Source organism: Dryobates pubescens, chromosome 8 (assembly GCF_014839835.1).
Source record: "Dryobates pubescens isolate bDryPub1 chromosome 8, bDryPub1.pri, whole genome shotgun sequence".
In the NCBI taxonomy this organism is placed as follows: domain Eukaryota; kingdom Metazoa; phylum Chordata; class Aves; order Piciformes; family Picidae; genus Dryobates; species Dryobates pubescens.
Genome location: NC_071619.1, coordinates 1,547,630 through 1,565,257, shown reverse-complemented (window position 1 = coordinate 1,565,257; position 17,628 = coordinate 1,547,630). Strand labels below are relative to the sequence as shown.

Genomic DNA, 17,628 nt, shown 5'->3' with positions numbered 1-17,628 from the left:
TCTTTTCATGACTCTTCATGTTAAGATTTATGGGTGAATCTCCTATAGGAATGGGCACTCAGCCTCTGCAGGCTGAAGGACAAACCTCACCAGGAATGGGCACTCAGCCTCTCCAGCCTCAAGGACAAACCTCACCAGGAATGGACACTCAGCCTCTACAGGCTCAAGGACAAACCTCACCAGGAATGGTCACTCAGCCTCTCCAGCCTCAAGGACAAACCTCACCAGGAATGGGCACTCAGCCTCTACAGGCTCAAGGACAAACCTCACCAGGAATGGGCACTCAGCCTCTGCAGGCTGAAGGACAAACCTCACCAGGAATGGGCACTCAGCCTCTGCAGGCTCAAGGACAAACCTCACCAGGAATGGTCACTCAGCCTCTGCAGGCTCAAGGACAAACCTCACCAGGAATGGGCACTCAGCCTCTGCAGGCTCAAGGACAAACCTCACCAGGAATGGGCACTCAGCCTCTGCAGGCTCAAGGACAAACCTCACCAGGAATGGTCACTCAGCCTCTCCAGCCTCAAGGACAAACCTCACCAGGAATGGGCACTCAGCCTCTCCTGTCTCAAGGACAAACCTCACTAATTAAAGGATGCAGCTTGACTAAAGTTATTTTCTATCTGCTCTAGGAAGACTTCAAGCCACTTTCCAGACAAAAAAGTGTCCTGGCTCCACAAAGCCCAGGGACTGTCCATGTGTTTACTCAAACAACCCAAGTTATTCATGAGCAGACGTTTTAGAAGGCAGGGGCAGAAGCATTAATCCTGAAAGAATTGCTTTGTGATATAGGATCCAGGATAAGGTCAAGAGGAAGCATTTCTGGACCCCTTCCATCACTTGATGTTTAGGAAACCATTTTGTGTGCCACAAAGGATTAGGAAAAATAAGCTGCATGACATTTATTTTGCAATTTTAACAGTAATATCTGTAGAAACATTTTTATTGTCAGTACAAAAGTTAACAGAATTTAATCCTTCTTTCACCCAATTTTTACTTGTTTTTGTTTTATATTAAAAAAACCCCACCCAAACCAACCCCCCAAAAAACACCACCAGATAAAAACAGTGTGATTTGCATTCATACTGCATGGCCACATCGAGTGTGAGTGTTCTGAAAGGCAAAACACAAAGGCTTCAGTACAAAGACACAAAACAACAGTGACATTTGAGCAGAGGTCAGCGCTGTACCTACTGTTAGGGACCGGAGCAGAAGGAAATCCTGGAGTCAGCATGAATTAGTCCCTTAAAAGAAAAGATGTTGATATTCCTATGGCAAATTGTCATTATAAACAGCTTCTCTCCTTTTAAGTTAAGTTACAGTAGAGGGAGAAGTCTGAAAGGCAAAAAGATCCAGGCCAGAAGATCTGGAACCCATTATCCAGCTCAGGGAGGAGAATGCTGCTAATCTGATGCATGTGCAACACAGGGTAGAAGCTCAGCTCCTTTCAGAGCAGTACCTTCTGCTATGGTTAAAGACAAATTCATCTCTTTCCTTCCTTCAGGAATTCTCTTCAAAATTACCTTCCCCATTTTTTTTCCCTTCTTTTTTTTCCCCCCTTCCTCCTCTTCTCCCCCACTTCTCTTCCAACCTGGTTTATTCTATGTATTCTATGTATTCTTTCCCCCCCTTTTTCCCCTTCCCTTCTTCTTTCCCCCCTTTTTCCCCCCTCATATTTGTTCCTTTTTTCACCCTTTCCCCCATCATTTTTTCCCCTTCTCTTCTTCTCCCCCCTTTTTCCCCCTTCTCTTTTCCCCACCCTTTTTTCCCCCTTCTTTTCCCACCTCATTTCTTCCCCTTTCCCCCCCTTTTTTCCATTCTTCTTCCTCTCCCTTTCCCCCTTTTCCTGCTCCTCCTTATTTTTCCCACTCTTCATTTATTTCCCCATCCCCCCCTCTTTTTCCCCCGATTCTTCTTTCCCCCTTCTTTTCTCCCCCTCTTATTTTTCCCCTTTTCCCCCCTTCTTTTCGCCCTCTTTTTGCCCCAATTCTTATGTTTCCCCTTTCCCCCTTCTTATCTCCTTTTTTTCCCCATCTTCTTCTTTTTCCCCCATCATTTTTTTGTCTTTCCTCTTCTCCTTTTCCCCCCCCACTCACCTTCTTTTTCCCCTCTTACTTTTCCTCTCTCTTTTTTCCCTCCTTTTAACACCCTCCCCCTGTGGAAGGATTCTGCTTTCTTTTTCCCCCTTGGCCCTGGGAAGCCTTGCTGAGGAGTCACATTGTCGAAGTGACAGGTACTGAGAATTAAAAGACAAAGCCAACTTTTCTTGTTAAAAAAAAGGATTTGGTCTGGCTAAGAAGACTCATCTCACACTGCAGGGGTTTTGTTTGTTTGTTTGACCACAAATAACTCCGAAGCTCAAACCTCCCCACCCCTCCCCCTTAGTTAGATACTGTAAATATTACTTTTTTTTTTCTTATTATTATTATTTTTTTTAGAAGATCTGAAAAGTAGTGAAGTCTGAGCAATATATCCACGAGTGCTCTCTGCTGCCTGCATAGAAATGCCATTTAAGTTACAAAAAACACAACGCCCCCAGACAGGCTGAACTGGTTTGGTGCATCACCACTTAGTTAATAAATTAACGATAGACCATTTTCCCTGAAAGCAAAGTAGTTCAGTTCTTCTTTTCTTTCTCCACCTCTGGATGGTGAAAATTTCTGTGTAAGAAACAGCATTTTTAGCCAAAAAAAAAAAAGCTGTTAAAAAAACAACCACAAACCAACAACAAAAAAAAAGCAGACTAATTAGCTAGGTGGATCGGGACATCCATTTGTTTCTCTCTTCTTTAAATCAATACAAAAAATAATTCATTGTAAATATATATAATATATATTTATACATATTTTGAATATATTTACATACATCCAGCACCTCTATACTGCATTTGTGCTCTGTAAGTGTGTGCCAACATATATTTTCTCCAAATATTACAAAATAAACAAGGAAGGCAGACCCAGAGTTTGCCTCAAGTCCAACTGGTCCATTGTACAAACAAAACAAAGACAACGACAACAGCAAAAAACCAGAGAGTTTGTTGCAGCTTACAGGGAGCCAGGAAATGGATAGTGATGGGTACACAGCTCAGGAAAACATTCTTCTCTCTTGGGAATATTCAGAAGTTGCAAATGATGAGATCCTCTCTGGAGCTTCTGACTGTTTTCCTCCATCCAGGTTTGCCTTTTGTTTGGTGGGGCTTTTTCCCCCCCTTTTCACTTTGTTTCCTCTTGTTGGGTTGCTTTTTTTTCCCCCTCTTCATTTTGTTTCCTCTTGTTGGGTTGCTTTTTCCTCCCCTTTTCATTTTGTTTCCTCTTGTTGGGTTGCTTTTTCCTCCCCTTTTCATTTTGTTTCCTCTTGTTGGGTTGCTTTTTCCTCCCCTTTTCATTTTGTTTCATCTTGTTTGGTTGCTTTTTTCCCCCCCTCTTCATTTTGTTTCCTCTTGTTGGGTTGCTTTTTTCCCCCCCTCTTCATTTTGTTTCCTCTTGTTGGGTTGCTTTTTTTCCCCCCCTCTTCATTTTGTTTCCTCTTGTTGGGTTGCTTTTTTCCCCCCCTCTTCATTTAGTTTCCTTCTCCTTTTGTTTGTTTGGGTTTCCCTCCCCTTTTCATTTAGTTTCCTTCTCCTTTTGTTTGTTTGGGTTTTCCCCCCCAACCCTTTTCATTTTCTTTCCTTTTCCTTTTGTTTGTTTGGGTTTCCCTCCCCTTTTCATTCAGTTTCCTTCTCCTTTTATTTGTTTGGGTTTTCCCTCCCACCCCTTTTCATTTTCTTGCCTTTTCCTTTTGTTTGTTTGGGGCTCGTTTTGGTGTTTTGTTCCTCCCCACATTTCATATGTACAAGCAGAAACGCTAAGGTCCTGGAGAAAAGCTTTTGTGTGGTGTCTGGTAGGTAGCTTGACGTTCTCCTCTCTTCACTCCTCTCTGCAGGATTTCTTTTCATGTTTTAACACTTCCATTCATGTGTTGGTACTTGGGAAGGCAAGGTTCATAAGGCATTGGATCGGGAGAGAAAACAGAGTCATCCCCTGACGAGCAAGAGCTCCTCGTGTCAGGGTAGCTAGGGGAATACTGCTCCAGGGGTCCACTGAGGTCCAGATACTCCTGTGATGAAAGAAAGAAAATGCATTGTTAGACAGTGAGGAAAGCTGTTGAGAGCACTGCTGTGAGTTGGCTTCAAAGAGTCACTGAACTGTCAGGGTTGGAAGGGACCTCAAGGATCAGCCAGTTCCAACCCCCCTGCCATGGGCAGGGACACCTCACACTGCAGCAGGTTGCTCACAGCCACATCCAGCCTGGCTGCAAACACCTCCAGGGGTGAGGCTTCCACCACCTCCCTGGGCAACCTGTGCCAGGCTCTCACCACCCTCATGGGGAACAACTTCTTCCTCACATCCAATCTCAATCTCCCCACTTCTAGTTTTGCTCTGCTCCCCCCAGTCCTATCCCTCCCTGACACCCTCAAAAGTCCCTCCCCAGCTTTCTTGTAGCGCCCTTCAGATACTGGAAAGCCACAATGAGGTCTCCTTGGAGCTTTCTCTTCTGCAGACTGAGCAGCCCCAACTCCCTCAGTCTGTCCCCGTAGCAGAGCAGCTCCAGCCCTCTGCTCATCCTCGTGGCCCTTCTCTGGACACCTTCCAGTGGGTAAAAGAAGAGGTCAGAACTGCACTCATTTCTGTAAGGTGATTCCGGTCAGAACTGCTTTTTGCTTCAGTAGCTCAGGAAAGAAGGAGCTTGAGTGGAGAAAGAAAAACACCCAACCAAGTCCCTGGCACTTTCCTGAAGTCCAACATCAGCAGCATTAGCCACGTCAGTGGAAATAACCATGCCAACCACATCAAAAGAAGGCTTTTCACTCCCGATGATAAAAATGACATTTCAGCCTAAATACAACCAATTTTATATTTTTTTTGTTTCTTTAGCACATGGTAATGATTTGGAGAGGGAAAGATTCTTCCAAGTTGATATTTCCCTTGGTCACTTGGAATATCTGCTTTGCATTCTGTCCTGTGAAACTTGTGTTTAACCACCCAGTGGCGTACGTGCAGGAGAAGAGCCGAAAGGAGGACAACAAAGAAATGCACTGGGATTGGGCCTGTTAGACTGCATGCTCTCATGTGTGTGTGCACACCAGAGCAGCCATGACCAAAGCAGTCATTAATAGAGGAAATAATATCTGCTGAATCCAAGCTTTGGGTTTTCAGCTAGAAACAACACTTTTGGCAGGAGAATAAAGTTATTTTTTTTTCTCCCCTTGAAATGTTCCTTCTCTTTCAACTTCTAAAGGCAGCTGCATCCATTTAAATGCAATCTCTTCATTTGCTGAACCACAAGTTTTGATCCTACTGACGAGACAAATCTTCCACCTCAGTCAGTATTTCAGGCTGCTGTGCCCGGGTTTGGAGCAATTTCTTTTTTGGTTAATGCATTTTAAGTCAGAAATTCAACAGTTGCCATGCTATGGTTAAAAACCAGCCAGCAGTGTTTAAAGAGGGAGGGAATCTGAGCTTTCAAATGCTGGCAAATGCAGCAGACAGCAAGAAAAGGCAGCCTGGATCTATGATTACTAGCAAGATCTTGACAGGCTGCAGAAGTGAGCCCATGACAACCTCATGAGGTTCAACAGGACCAAGTGCAAGATCCTGCCTCTGGGTCAGGGCAATCCCAGGCACTGATATAAACTGGGCAGGGACTGGCTTGAGAGCAGCCCTGAAGAAATGGACTTGGGGGTGCTGGTGGAGGAGAAGCTCAACAGGAGCCAGCAGTGAGCACTTGCAGCCCAGAAAGCCAACCAGAGCCTGGGCTGCATCAAGAGAAGCAGAGCCAGCAGGGCAAGGGAGGTGATTCTCCCCCTCTGCTCCACTCTGGTGAGACCACACCTGGAGCACTGTGTCCAGTACTGGAGCCTCTGTTACAGGAAGGATCTGGAGGTGCTGGAAGGTGTCCAGAGAAGGACCATGAGGATGAGCAGAGGGCTGGAGCTGCTCTGCTATGAGGATGGACTGAGGGAGTTGGGGCTGTTCAGTCTAGAGAAGAGAAGGCTCTGAGGAGACCTCATTGTGGCCTTCCAGTATCTGAAGGGGGCTACAAGAAAGCTGGGGAGGGACTTTTGAGGGTGTCAGGGAGGGATAGGACTGGGGGGGTGGGGGGGATGGAAAAAAACCTCAAAGTGGATAGATTGAGATTGGATGTTAGGAAGAAGTTGTTCCCCATGAGGGTGGTGAGAGCCTGGCACAGGTTGCCCAGGGAGGTGGTGGAAGCCTCATCCCTGGAGGTGTTTGCAGCCAGGTTGGATGTGGCTGTGAGCAACCTGCTGTGGTGTGAGGTGTCCCTGCCCATGGCAGGGGGGTTGGAACTGGCTGATCCTTGAGGTCCCTTCCAACTCTAACAATTCTATGATTCTATAATCTTGCTACCTAGGCTTTTGGGAGTTCCTCAAGGACAACTGTGACCTATAAATACAGGCAATATTGGCAAACCAGAAAGCACTTTGTAGGCAGCAGGAAGAAAGTAGTGCAGTCTGTGAAGAAACAAGGATTTCTCATGGGATATCAGGGGTGGCTCATCCTAGCAACACTTGATGCAATTGAGTTATGAATCCAGTATTGAAGGTGGAATTCTCATCCCCTTCTCCACTATCCAATGTCACATAAAAGGGTGTAAGAAGTTGGCAGTATCAGAATGGTTTCTGGTGTCCTTATAACAAAGCAGCCACGAGGATGACTTTTGGCAACTTCAGCTCTTACAAATCAATATTATTGTGAGAAACATGGGGCATGGGGTCTTTTTGAGGGGGGAAAAACCAAACACCACACAAAACTAACCCAACAACAACCACCCCCCAAAAGAATAGCATTAACAACACCACCAGCAAGCCAACCAACCCCAAAACCACAACAAAAAGCCCAAGAATGGGAAACCAAAGCAGAAGCCCCACCCCAAATGTCCAATTAGAAGAACCAACAGGTGATGATGCAGCATAGAGAAGGATGAGCAAAGCAAAGCACCAAGGGCCTGTGCTTCAGGGAAACTGGTGACTCCAAATGAGGGGTCTGAAACGCACAGCTTGGGGAGGGAACATGGGACGCGCTGGAGTTCTCTGGAGAGGGAGAACACAGCGAGCTTTCAGGAAGCCAAAATGTGCTGCAAAGGGAAACCATTTGTTTTGTGTGTCCAGGGTAAATAGGACAAAAGCAGTAGCTTATGCAGAAACATCAGAGATTAGGGAAATCTTGCCCAGCAGTAGGGCTAAGGAAAGGATGAGAGCGTTGAGGGGCGATGCGGAAACACGGCAGCGGAGATCTTTAAGGACAAGTTCCATAAACATCTGTCAGGCATGACAAACACATGGGCAGATGGGCTGGGTGTGCTCTCCTCAGCTTTTTCCAGCCCTTTTTTCCTATGATTCTAGCCTAAAGTAATTTACAGAACCCTAAAGGCCTTTTCAGGTTACCTTTGAGATCATTCCAGATCCACTGAGCGGCAGAGAATTGGGAAGGCGAGAGGGCTAAGCACACACAAAAAAGAAAGCAATCTCCTTTCCCAGGCATGGAACTGCAGCCCAGAACCTCCCTCTTGACTGTGCAAACACACATCCAGGCCAAGCCACCCAGCACTCCGTGGTGGCAGCCAGCCCACCTCCAAGCACTCTTGTGAAACCCTGTATAAATCAGGCAGGAAAAGATGCAAGCCAGTACTGGATGAGGGGGAAACGGCAACCCTAGGCAGAGCTGTGCTGCTAGCTCCATGGGGAGCACATGCTCCTGCCTCAGCTCTGAATCACCCTTGAGGGTGCCACTCTTCTATAGAGTAAACCTTCAAAAGCAGAACCCAGATACGTTTGTAGCTGCTACTGAAGCCAACATCTGTTGCAGTTGGATCTGCTGGGCAAAAGGCAATCCTAGAACCCAGCATCTCTGGACTCAGGTTCTCCTGCACTGCCTGCAGCCTTTCTAATGCTGCTTAATAATCCTTTTGGTCTTTCTCTAACAGTTCTGCAAACTTGGAAAGCAGTGTTGAGGACCAAGATAATGTGAGCCAAAGCTCCCCCACCCCCTTTCCCCCCTTCCCCCTGAAGAAGTGCTCTAATCACAGCAAATCCAAAGAGTTTCTTCTGAAGGCAGCCAAAATTGGTTGTTGCAACTTTCCTCTGTACAGGTTTGGTCTTTTTTTAGGGTTTTGGGGTGGGGGTTGGTTTTTTTTGCCTTCCATTCTCCATATCAACTGCTCAGAAATGAGAGGAATGTGTAAAAATATTTCTGGGACACCAAGCAGCTTCTCTTAAAAGAAGTTTCCACTTGTGATCTTCCTCAAAGGTGGATGTGATTCAGTGATGAGAGGAGAGATTCCTGCGTGAATACCCTCAGCAGTGTGTACCTTGCTGGAACTAATAATATCTCAGACCCTGAAAGAATGCTCTGCCAATAAAACCTTTTAGCATTCATACATCCCAACCTGAAGCAGTGTTAGGCAGGACCTTTGGATAATTGGATGGCTGTTCACAAGTTCCCTGTGGGTCCTCATTCCCTCCACAGAGATCTATTTCCATGAACCTAATTCACTCTCAGACACATAATCTGAAATCTACCAGTGACAGTTTCTCCTCTTCTGACCTAGATACCATGGCTGAGAATGGAACTGAGTTGATAAATTAAAACCACCACGGCCTTTCCACCTTCCCCTCATGTGAAATTCACACTGAAACAAACACACACTGCCTCTCAGCCTGCCCTGGGTAGCCCTCTAATACAGCAACACTGAAAACACCAACAGATGCAATGAGAAACAAACAAAACCACTTCAAAGGCGTGTTGCTCTTTACTTACATACAAGAAGGCAGAATGGCAAGAAACTGAGGATTTCACAGAAGCACAGAATGCTCTGGGTTGGAAGGGACCTCTGAAGCTCATCCAGTCCAACCCCCTCTGCACTCAGCAGGGACATCCTCAAGTAGATCAGGTTGCCCAGAGCCCTGTCCAGCCTCACCCTGAACATCTCCAGGGAAGGAGCATCAGCCACCTCCCTGCGGAACCTGTTCCAGGCTTCCACCACCCTCATGGTGCAGAACTTGTTCCTAACATCCAATCTCAATCTGCTCTGCTCTAGTTTGAAGCCATTGTCCCTCATACTGTCAATGCAGGCCTTTGCAAACAGTCTCTCTCCATCCTTCTTGTAGCCCCCTTCAGGTACTGGCAGGCAGCTATGAGGTCTCCCTGGAGCCTTCCAGGCTGAACACCCCCAGCTCCCTCAGCCTGTCCTCACAGCAGAGGTGCTCCAACCCCCCAAGCATTTTCCTGGCCCCGGGATACAGTTCAGCTGTCTGTATCCTCAGAGGACAAGGACAAACTGAACAAGAAGAGAACTTGAGCAGGAGTTCACAATTGAATAAATTCCACCTGTCTCCTGAAGCATTTCTCCTCAACAGCAGCTTATGGAGGGAAACAAATTCACCTACCTCATTAGTTGTGAGAGTGAGGATCCGATCCAAGTCTTCTACCAACTGTTTAAAAGTCGGTCTCTGTGAAGGCACAGCATGCCAGCAGTCCCTCATCATCATGTAGCTGTAAGAAACAGACATTGTCTTGGCTTCAGTCACACCACATCTCCTTCTCCTGAACCTCTTCCTGCACAGACTTCAAGGCAAGTAAAGCCAGGAGCAGCCACAGTCCTAGCCACGGGCCACTGACCTTGCCCGAAATTGTGCCAGGCTCCCTTCCCTCACAGCTCCATGGTTTTACTCCTCTCTTACCCAGTGTCTGCAGTACCTCTGTGTGGGCCAAGTTGTGTAGCCTTCTGTCCCAGGTATTAACTTACACATGCTGAAGTATCTTTTGCATGCTGGGGGATTGGAAGCTTCATGCAATGCATTAATTGAAATGGTGACAGCCGTTTCAGACAGTGGAGGGCTACACTCAGATAGGAGCCCATGGAAGCACACTTGCCCCACCAGCACCAGATAATGCAGTAGGAGCCCATGGAAGCACACTTGCCCCACCAGCACCAGATAATGCAATAGGAGCCCATGGAAGCACACTTGGCCCACCAGCACCAGATAATGCAATAGGAGCCCATGGAAGCACACTTGCCCCACCAGCACCAGATAATGCAATAGGAGCCCATGGAAGCACACTTGGCCCACCAGCACCAGATAATGCAATAGGAGCCCATGGAAGCACACTTGGCCCACCAGCACCAGATAATGCAATAGGAGCCCATGGAAGCACACTTGGCCCACCAGCACCAGATAATGCAATAGGAGCCCATGGAAGCACACTTGCCCCACCAGCACCAGATAATGCAATAGGAGCCCATGGAAGCACACTTGCCCCACCAGCACCAGATAATGCAATAGGAGCCCATGGAAGCACACTTGCCCCACCAGCACCAGATAATGCAATAGGAGCCCATGGAAGCACACTTGCCCCACCAGCACCAGATAATGCAATAGGAGCCCATGGAAGCACACTTGCCCCACCAGCACCAGATAATGCAATAGGAGCCCATGGAAGCACACTTGCCCCACCAGCACCAGATAATGCCATAGGAGCCCATGGAAGCACACTTGCCCCATCAGCACCAGATAATGCAATAGGAGCCCATGGAAGCACACTTGCCCCATCAGCACCAGCTAATGCTCTGGTATTGCAGAAGCTCTCAGATGTAATTTGCTGGGTGCAAAGCCCATCTGATGTAGCATACAGTACATGTGCCACTTATGAATTTTTATGCTAATGAGATTAAGCCAAAACAAATCTGGGTCTCAAAACCACTGAGACAAAGGCTGGCTTGTAGATAAACATTTCCTCAATGGGATCACAGCAGGGTGTGCAAAGCCATAGCCCTCTGTCAAACATTTCCTGAAGCCCCTTTCATACCTTGTCTTCACCAAAGGCACACACACAGCCACACAGCCACAAGTCTAGAGTCAAGAGGTTCTGAAAACGAATCTGGCAGTGAATTAACCATGGGAATTCAGCACAGGTTGTGCCTTTCAGTGCTGCTACAGTAAGTAAGGGTCCTTACAGCTCGTTGGTGCAGTTGGCAGGTTTATCCATTCGGTGCCCTTCTTTAAGCAGCTTAAAAAGTTCCTCCACTGGGATTCCTGGATAGGGTGATCCTCCTAAGGTGAAGATCTCCCACATTAGCACACCAAATGACCAGCTACAAAGCAAAGACAAAACTGCATTAGCAGACCTGCCCTGCTGCTGAAAGCAGAGACACCTCTGCAGCATACACAATGGTTGTCAGCCCCTCTCAGGAGGTGCTTCGATCAGCATCTGCCCAGCTCCAAGTGCCCCGACAGGGGCATCACAGAATGGGTTGGGTTGGAAGAGACTTTTAAAGTCTCAAGTTGTGAGATCCAGCCCCTTCTGGAATGTTTCCAGGCATGGAGCTTCTGCCTGTGCCAGTGTTTCACCACCCTCATTTTAAAAGATTTCTTCCTTCTCTCCAGCCTCAGTCTCCTTCCTTTCAGATTAAAACCATCACCTGCCACATCTAAAACCATCCTGCCACAACAGGCCCTGCTAAAAAACAGTCTCCATCTTTCTTCACTGTCAGCTCCCATCCAGCTTTTCACCCACCAGTATCCTTAAGTCCTTCTCCACAGGGCTGCTCCCAATCTCATCATCTTGCAGCCTGAGAACTGCCCCAACCCAGGTGCAGGACCTTGCCCTTGGCCTTGTTGAACCTCCCGAGGTTCACACACAGCCATCCACCTGTGAAACGCATCAGGTGCACAGGAAGCAGTAAGGAAGGACCTGAGCTTCTTCTCAAAGACCCTTTGTCTGGTGGCTGAGCTGTGTCTTCACAGCTTAATTGTTGAGTGAGCCCTCAGAGCTGAGCTGGATTTGCAGCTCTGGGGCAGGATACCTTGGAGAAAGCAGACTGTTCAAAACAAAAATATTTTGCTCCTTTTTCTTTCTCTTTTTTTCCCCTCCCCCTTCCAATTAATTTGTGTTAGGAAGTGAAGGAGGATAATTTTAAGCCATTTTTCCTGCCTGCCTGCCACCTCCTCCTGAGCCTGCCTCATCATGCCTTGCTGGCAACCTAGGGCTTTCTGGCAGGCTGCTTTGCCAGGTGAGCAACAGCACAGAGCTTGCCCTGGCTCCTGAGATGCTCTGCAGCTCTCCCAGCTTTGCAGCACTGTATTTTAGTAAACTGTTTGCCCAGACCTACAATAATATTATCTTTAGCCCTCTCAGAGCCACCATGGGGCCAAGAGTCTCAAAGTTCCAGCACTTAAATCTTTGTGCTGCCTGGAAGCTTAAGCCTGACTTGTAGCCCTGAACCGGTGAAGCTGTTTACTTCGCCTCCACTCCAATCTTTTGCCAAGATGTTATTCTAAAGCCAAGGTTTGATCCACCCTTCACCTGTTTATATAGTCTGCTTCAGAAATAATGCAAAGGCTGCAGGAAAAGCTTCACTGAACGCTTTTCTTAAGGAGAGCAGCAGCTCGGGAAGTGCACCTAGCTTAAAGAAAAAGGAGATAAAAGAAGAGCTATCTCCTACCCTTTTACTTTTTAGCCCTGCACTGGCATGCATAACCTTTTACACTTGTGCTGGGAAGCATCCAGCCCTTTACAGCTAACAGCTTCTCTTGCAGGGCTGAAGAGATGCGAGCTCTTCATCTGCATCGCATGAAAGAAAATGCACGTCGAGTTCAAGCACAACACACGCCGCTAACTGTACACGGGCCCAGGAAACCCTAATGGGGAGCAGAATAAACCCCGAGCAGTTGCATCAGCCACTGACTCTGAGCACACATGAAAAGATTTTTGAAGTGTCAGAGCCCAGTGATTTCCTACAACATGTGAAGAGCTCCTGGGAAGCAACACCACCTCTGTAAGGTTTGCCAGGATGGCCAGCCTGTGTTTTTATTATACTTCATCTTAGCACCATTTTCATAACAAGTTTTCAGGAGCTTTCTTTTCTCTTTCCTTTTGACTCCCTCCCTTTTTTGATTTGGTTTTGGGGTTTTTTTTTCAACCTGAAGGCAGTCTAGTGTATGTCAAAAGCCAAGCAAATTAGATAGACTCTTTGTAGCTGCACATCCGTAAATAAGTTCAAGGGGGGAAACTTCCGCACTGACAGAAGGAGGTTAGCATTTTCCACCTTTCATGTGCTTTGAAGCTGGGCAGATTAGTAACAGAGCACTGGTTAGCAGTCTACCATAAAATCCTCACTTTCTAAGAGCAGCTCCTGCTCCATCTATTAATATGTGAAGCAGAATGAAAACTCTTCAAGGTAAAGGACAAGAGTTAAAAAAAAACACCTTTAAACGATCCCAAACTTTTAACAAGTACAAACCCAAACAACCCTCCTGCCCACCCCCTCCAAACCCCCACTCAGATAAAGCCACTTACACATCACTTTGATGTGTGTAAACTCTGTCAAACAGAGCTTCTGGAGCCATCCACTTAACTGGAAGTCGTCCCTGTCAGTTTGAAAGGGAAGAACAAAACATAAAACTGTAGCAACGTGCAGGATTCTTTCAACACCAATTCTTTGGTTGGTTTGTTTGTAAGGGGATCAATCAATTCTCAGCACACCAATTTGCTAATGCAAAGCACACCATTCACTCTTCAAATTTTCAGGGGGGGATATACTGAAATGGGCTGAAGGAGGGAGACTGAAAACTAGATATAAACGCTGCTGACAAAAACCAAAAGCATTGAGGGCCCCAGGAAAGTCCCCAGGACTGCTTTGCCGGGAAAATAACAGGGCAAGTGGATCAACATTTAATAGGTCATTCTACTATGGGTCTTTAAAGACAAAAAACAAACCCAAAGCAAATCAATAACCCTGTGAAAAACAGGCCTGCCTGCAAAAATTGGTAACCCACTGAACCAGAGAATTTTGGGTTCCTGTTCCACCTTTTGCTGTGACCCAAAGCTCACAGTCACAGCTGCCTGGTGCCTTGCAGACAAAGCCTGCCCTGCTCAGAGCCCAGGAATTACTTCATGTTTGATAGGAAGAGGTTCAATTCCCTCCAGCACTGGCCCCCACACCTGGTTGCTCTGTTCTGGAAGCAGGCAGACACTACCATCAAGAAGCCATTTATCACTTAGTACTTTGTTTTCCTTGATAAGCATCTTAAGATAATCATTAATAATAATTCATCTTTATACCAAATATTGAAGCCTGTGGAACTGAGCAAGTTCTGCACAACTCCCATCAAAACCCAGGGGTAATTCATCAGGATCTCAACTGATTCTCTCAGAAGGAGGTGCAAGCTGCTCAGCCCAGGCAGCAATAACTACATCTGCAACAGTTTACCTTCCTGATTTGGTACAAAGGGGTTAAACAACCAAACGGTGACAGGCTAGGGAGTGAAAAAACATCAACGTTCCCAACCCCCTGCCCCACTTAGGTGCAGGTTATGGCAGTAGTATCTAACAGGCTAAGCACAGGCAAAAGGTATAAAGCTGTATCAGGCTTATTCCTCATATAATAAAACTCCTGTTTATGGTTATTGCTAGCACTGTTTACACAGTGGTTTGCAAGATGCTAGGCTTGGTACTAAGCAAGCTGGAGTCAGCAGGAGTATTTCCAGCTACTTCAGGTGACTGGAGTCAGAGACACACAAACCCCAGCTCTTGCACTTTAGCATGTGTCAATAAACCACACAAAAAGCAGCCCCTTGGGTTATGTTTTTAACTATCTGACTGCAAGAGGGGAGAGAAAAGTTGATGTCCTTGATCTCTGTTTTCTGTCTGGGATGAAAAGTGAGGCTGCTCTACGAGAAGCCCATGGAGTTTATAACCATAGTTTGGAAGTGAATCATTGCACAGAAAAAACAACCAAAGCAAAGCATTTGTTTCCAAGAGATAGGAGAACCATCCACTTACATTAGTAGTCTTTTTGTAATAGTCTATATTGTTGATGTCTCTGGCTAAACCAAAGTCTGCTATTTTCATGACGTTATTCTCAGTCACCAAAACATTTCTTGCAGCCAAGTCTCGATGGATACACTGGAAAGAAAAGAAGAAAAGAAAAAGAGGCCCTCTGAAATCAACTGCTGTGCAAGTGAAAGAATTTCTACACCAGAACTAAGTCTCCTTCACAGACTTTAGCCAACATCACAAGGTGGGGAACTCATACATTCACTACAAGCCTGTGAAATACCACTGTCTTCATGACTACAATCCAGCCCTTCAGCTGGAGCTTCCAAGTTGAACAACAGGCCTAGGAAGCCTCTTAGACAAGCCTGGTTTAGTTAAAACAGATTTTGCTAAGGTTGGCAGTTTGGGCAGTGACCCAAACTGCGCCACGCTGCTTGTGATTCACTCTCCATTACACATGCCCAGGTACACGTATTACCAAAACTGCTAATTAGCCTTTCATTAAGTTGCTTCTCTTCAATTAGATCATCTCATCACAGCTCAAGCCCTGACAGTCTGGATCAGTGCAACCCTTTTTAATATTGAAAAAAAAAGTCTTACTAAATCCAGAGGATGCCATTTTAACCTGGATGGCTAGGGTGTGTGTATTTACTTCCACCACGAGACTATCACGACTTAATTAAACAACCCCAGCCAAACAAACCAAACCAACACAACCTGGCCTGGCCTGTTTGCCTTTTAAACAGCTTTGATACTCAAACTAATAATGTTATCTCCCTCAGACCTTTCTCCCTCATGTCAGCATTGGCCTGAAAACTTACAACTGATTCTTGTCACTGCAATGATGCTGTGACTGCTCTGGATCTTACACTGGTGTTTAAGCAGCCCTGTTAGGGGCATGGTAAGAAACATTGCTTGTGGAATCCCCTCAGGTTATTCTACTACTTTTAGAGCTGAACCTCCTTTCTTTTCCCTCTCCTGAATTCTGGATTCCTCTTTATGTTGCCCTCTTTATTTCAGCATGTGCATAGACATGCTGGACAGAACCACTACAAAAAAACCCCACAACCCTGCACAACAGCCACTTTGGGTTTTGTCTTGCAGTATGACTTGCCCCAGCAATGTTCTGAGATCTCTTACGCTGCATAGGTAAAATCACCTCTGCTCCTCACTGGGTTAGTCATGGGGAGCTGCCAGGAAAAAACCTGCCCTGGCAATGCCTTCCTGTGTGCAGAGCCAGACACCAGGACATGCTTTCAGCATCAAATCAGTCCTCTACTTCAGCAGCAGCAGTGCTATGAGAACTGAAGCAACACAGACCAGCCTTCCTGCTTCTCTGTTCCTGCTCTCAAACCTTCTCTGAGACACAAAGAGCTCAATTCAGTCACCCAATAAGTAGTATGGATCCTCCTCTGAGATATGCAAGGGCATTGCTCCTTGTCCTGTCACAGGGAGCAAGTGAGCAGAGCCTGTCCCCTCCCTCCTGACCCCCAGCCCTCAGGTATTTATAAACACTGATCAGATCCCCTCTCAGTCTTCTCTTCTCCAGGCTAACCAGCCCCAGGTCCCTCAGCCTCTCCTCACCAGGCAGTGCTTCAGTCCCCTAATCATCCTTGTAGCCCTCTGCTGGACCCTCTCCAGCAGATCCCTGTCCCTCCTGAACTGGGGAGCCCAAAACTGAACACAGTACCCAAGATGAGGTCTCACCAGGGCAGAGTAGAGGGAGAGGAGAACCTCCTGGATCTGCTGGACACACTCTACTTAATACACCCCAAGATCCCATTGGCATTCTTGGCCACCAGGGCACATTGCTGTCCCTTGGATAACTTGTTGCTGATCGAGTGGTTTTGCAAAGGAACTGGATCAAGGATGAAGCAGTTCTGCTGTGTGCATCTGAGTGCACACCTCCTTGGGGTGGCAGTGTTCTACCCTGCACTTCTGAGCTTCTCAGGCAGACTCTTGTTCTCAGGATTTGCCCATTTATAGAGGTACTTTTTTTTCCTTTCAGAACAGCTCTGTTTTCTTGGGACATGGCTCACTGCCAGAAGAATGTTCCATTAAACATAAAAAGAGATATCCTAAGGTGTTTTACCTAATACAGTACTGGGGTTTGCTTTATGAGAAGCTTTTGTCTTGGTGTCATGCACATCTCCCTGTCTACACCACTGTGCTGAGAATTACTATTTCAAAACAAAAGGAGAAAAGCAAAATTAGATCTTGAGTCTCCCTCCTCCCAACCTCTACAAGTGCAGAAAATCAAGAAAGGAAACAAAAAACAGCCATGACTCTCCACAGCAGGAATGGAGGCTTACACTCGGTTCAAGGGCTTTGGTTAAACACAGCTCCATACTTGGGAGGGGACCTGACTGGAAATGAGTATAAATCCCAGTATAAACCCCACTAACCACTCCACACTTTGCATCAGTATCTGGTTTGGCCACTGGGTCCAAACACCACCCCCAGTATTCATGCTTGCTTGCCCACCAAGCCACAGTATGTTTACAGAGTTAGCTGTGCAGGGCTGTTCAACGTTTCACAACTAGAACAGAACCAAATTACTGCTTGAAAAAGCCCAACCCTCTGAAGGGAAGTTGAAGAAATAAGAGTCTAGGGACATGATAAGATAAACAGACTCCTTCAAGAAGCTTGATCTCCTGACAAACAGCAGTTCCAAGTGAAGTGCCTCACTGAAGTGACTAATGCACTCCACTGCTTTTTGCCTCCTTTGTTCACCATTTTTTTTACCCTGGCATCCTGTGGTCACCTCAGCTCTGTTATTATCCTGCAAAGCCTT

General features: G+C 46.5%; 1 protein-coding gene across 8 annotated transcripts in view; it reads right to left on the bottom strand.

Annotated features, from left to right (window-relative positions):
• Positions 1 to 3,755: 3,755 nt before the first annotated feature.
• The window catches only part of FGFR2 (fibroblast growth factor receptor 2), a 99,253-nt gene continuing 85,380 nt past the window's right edge, over positions 3,756 to 17,628 (bottom strand). For all 8 annotated transcript variants that reach the window (XM_054163391.1, XM_054163395.1, XM_054163396.1 and 5 more), the window contains 5 exons: positions 14,841 to 14,963; positions 13,356 to 13,426; positions 11,014 to 11,151; positions 9,446 to 9,551; positions 3,756 to 4,095 (listed from right to left, as the gene is read on the bottom strand). In XM_054163391.1, coding sequence (XP_054019366.1) covers positions 3,931 to 4,095; positions 9,446 to 9,551; positions 11,014 to 11,151; positions 13,356 to 13,426; positions 14,841 to 14,963 — 603 coding nt within the window. In that variant the 3' untranslated portion in view covers positions 3,756 to 3,930. The remainder of the gene's footprint in view (positions 4,096 to 9,445; positions 9,552 to 11,013; positions 11,152 to 13,355; positions 13,427 to 14,840; positions 14,964 to 17,628) is intronic.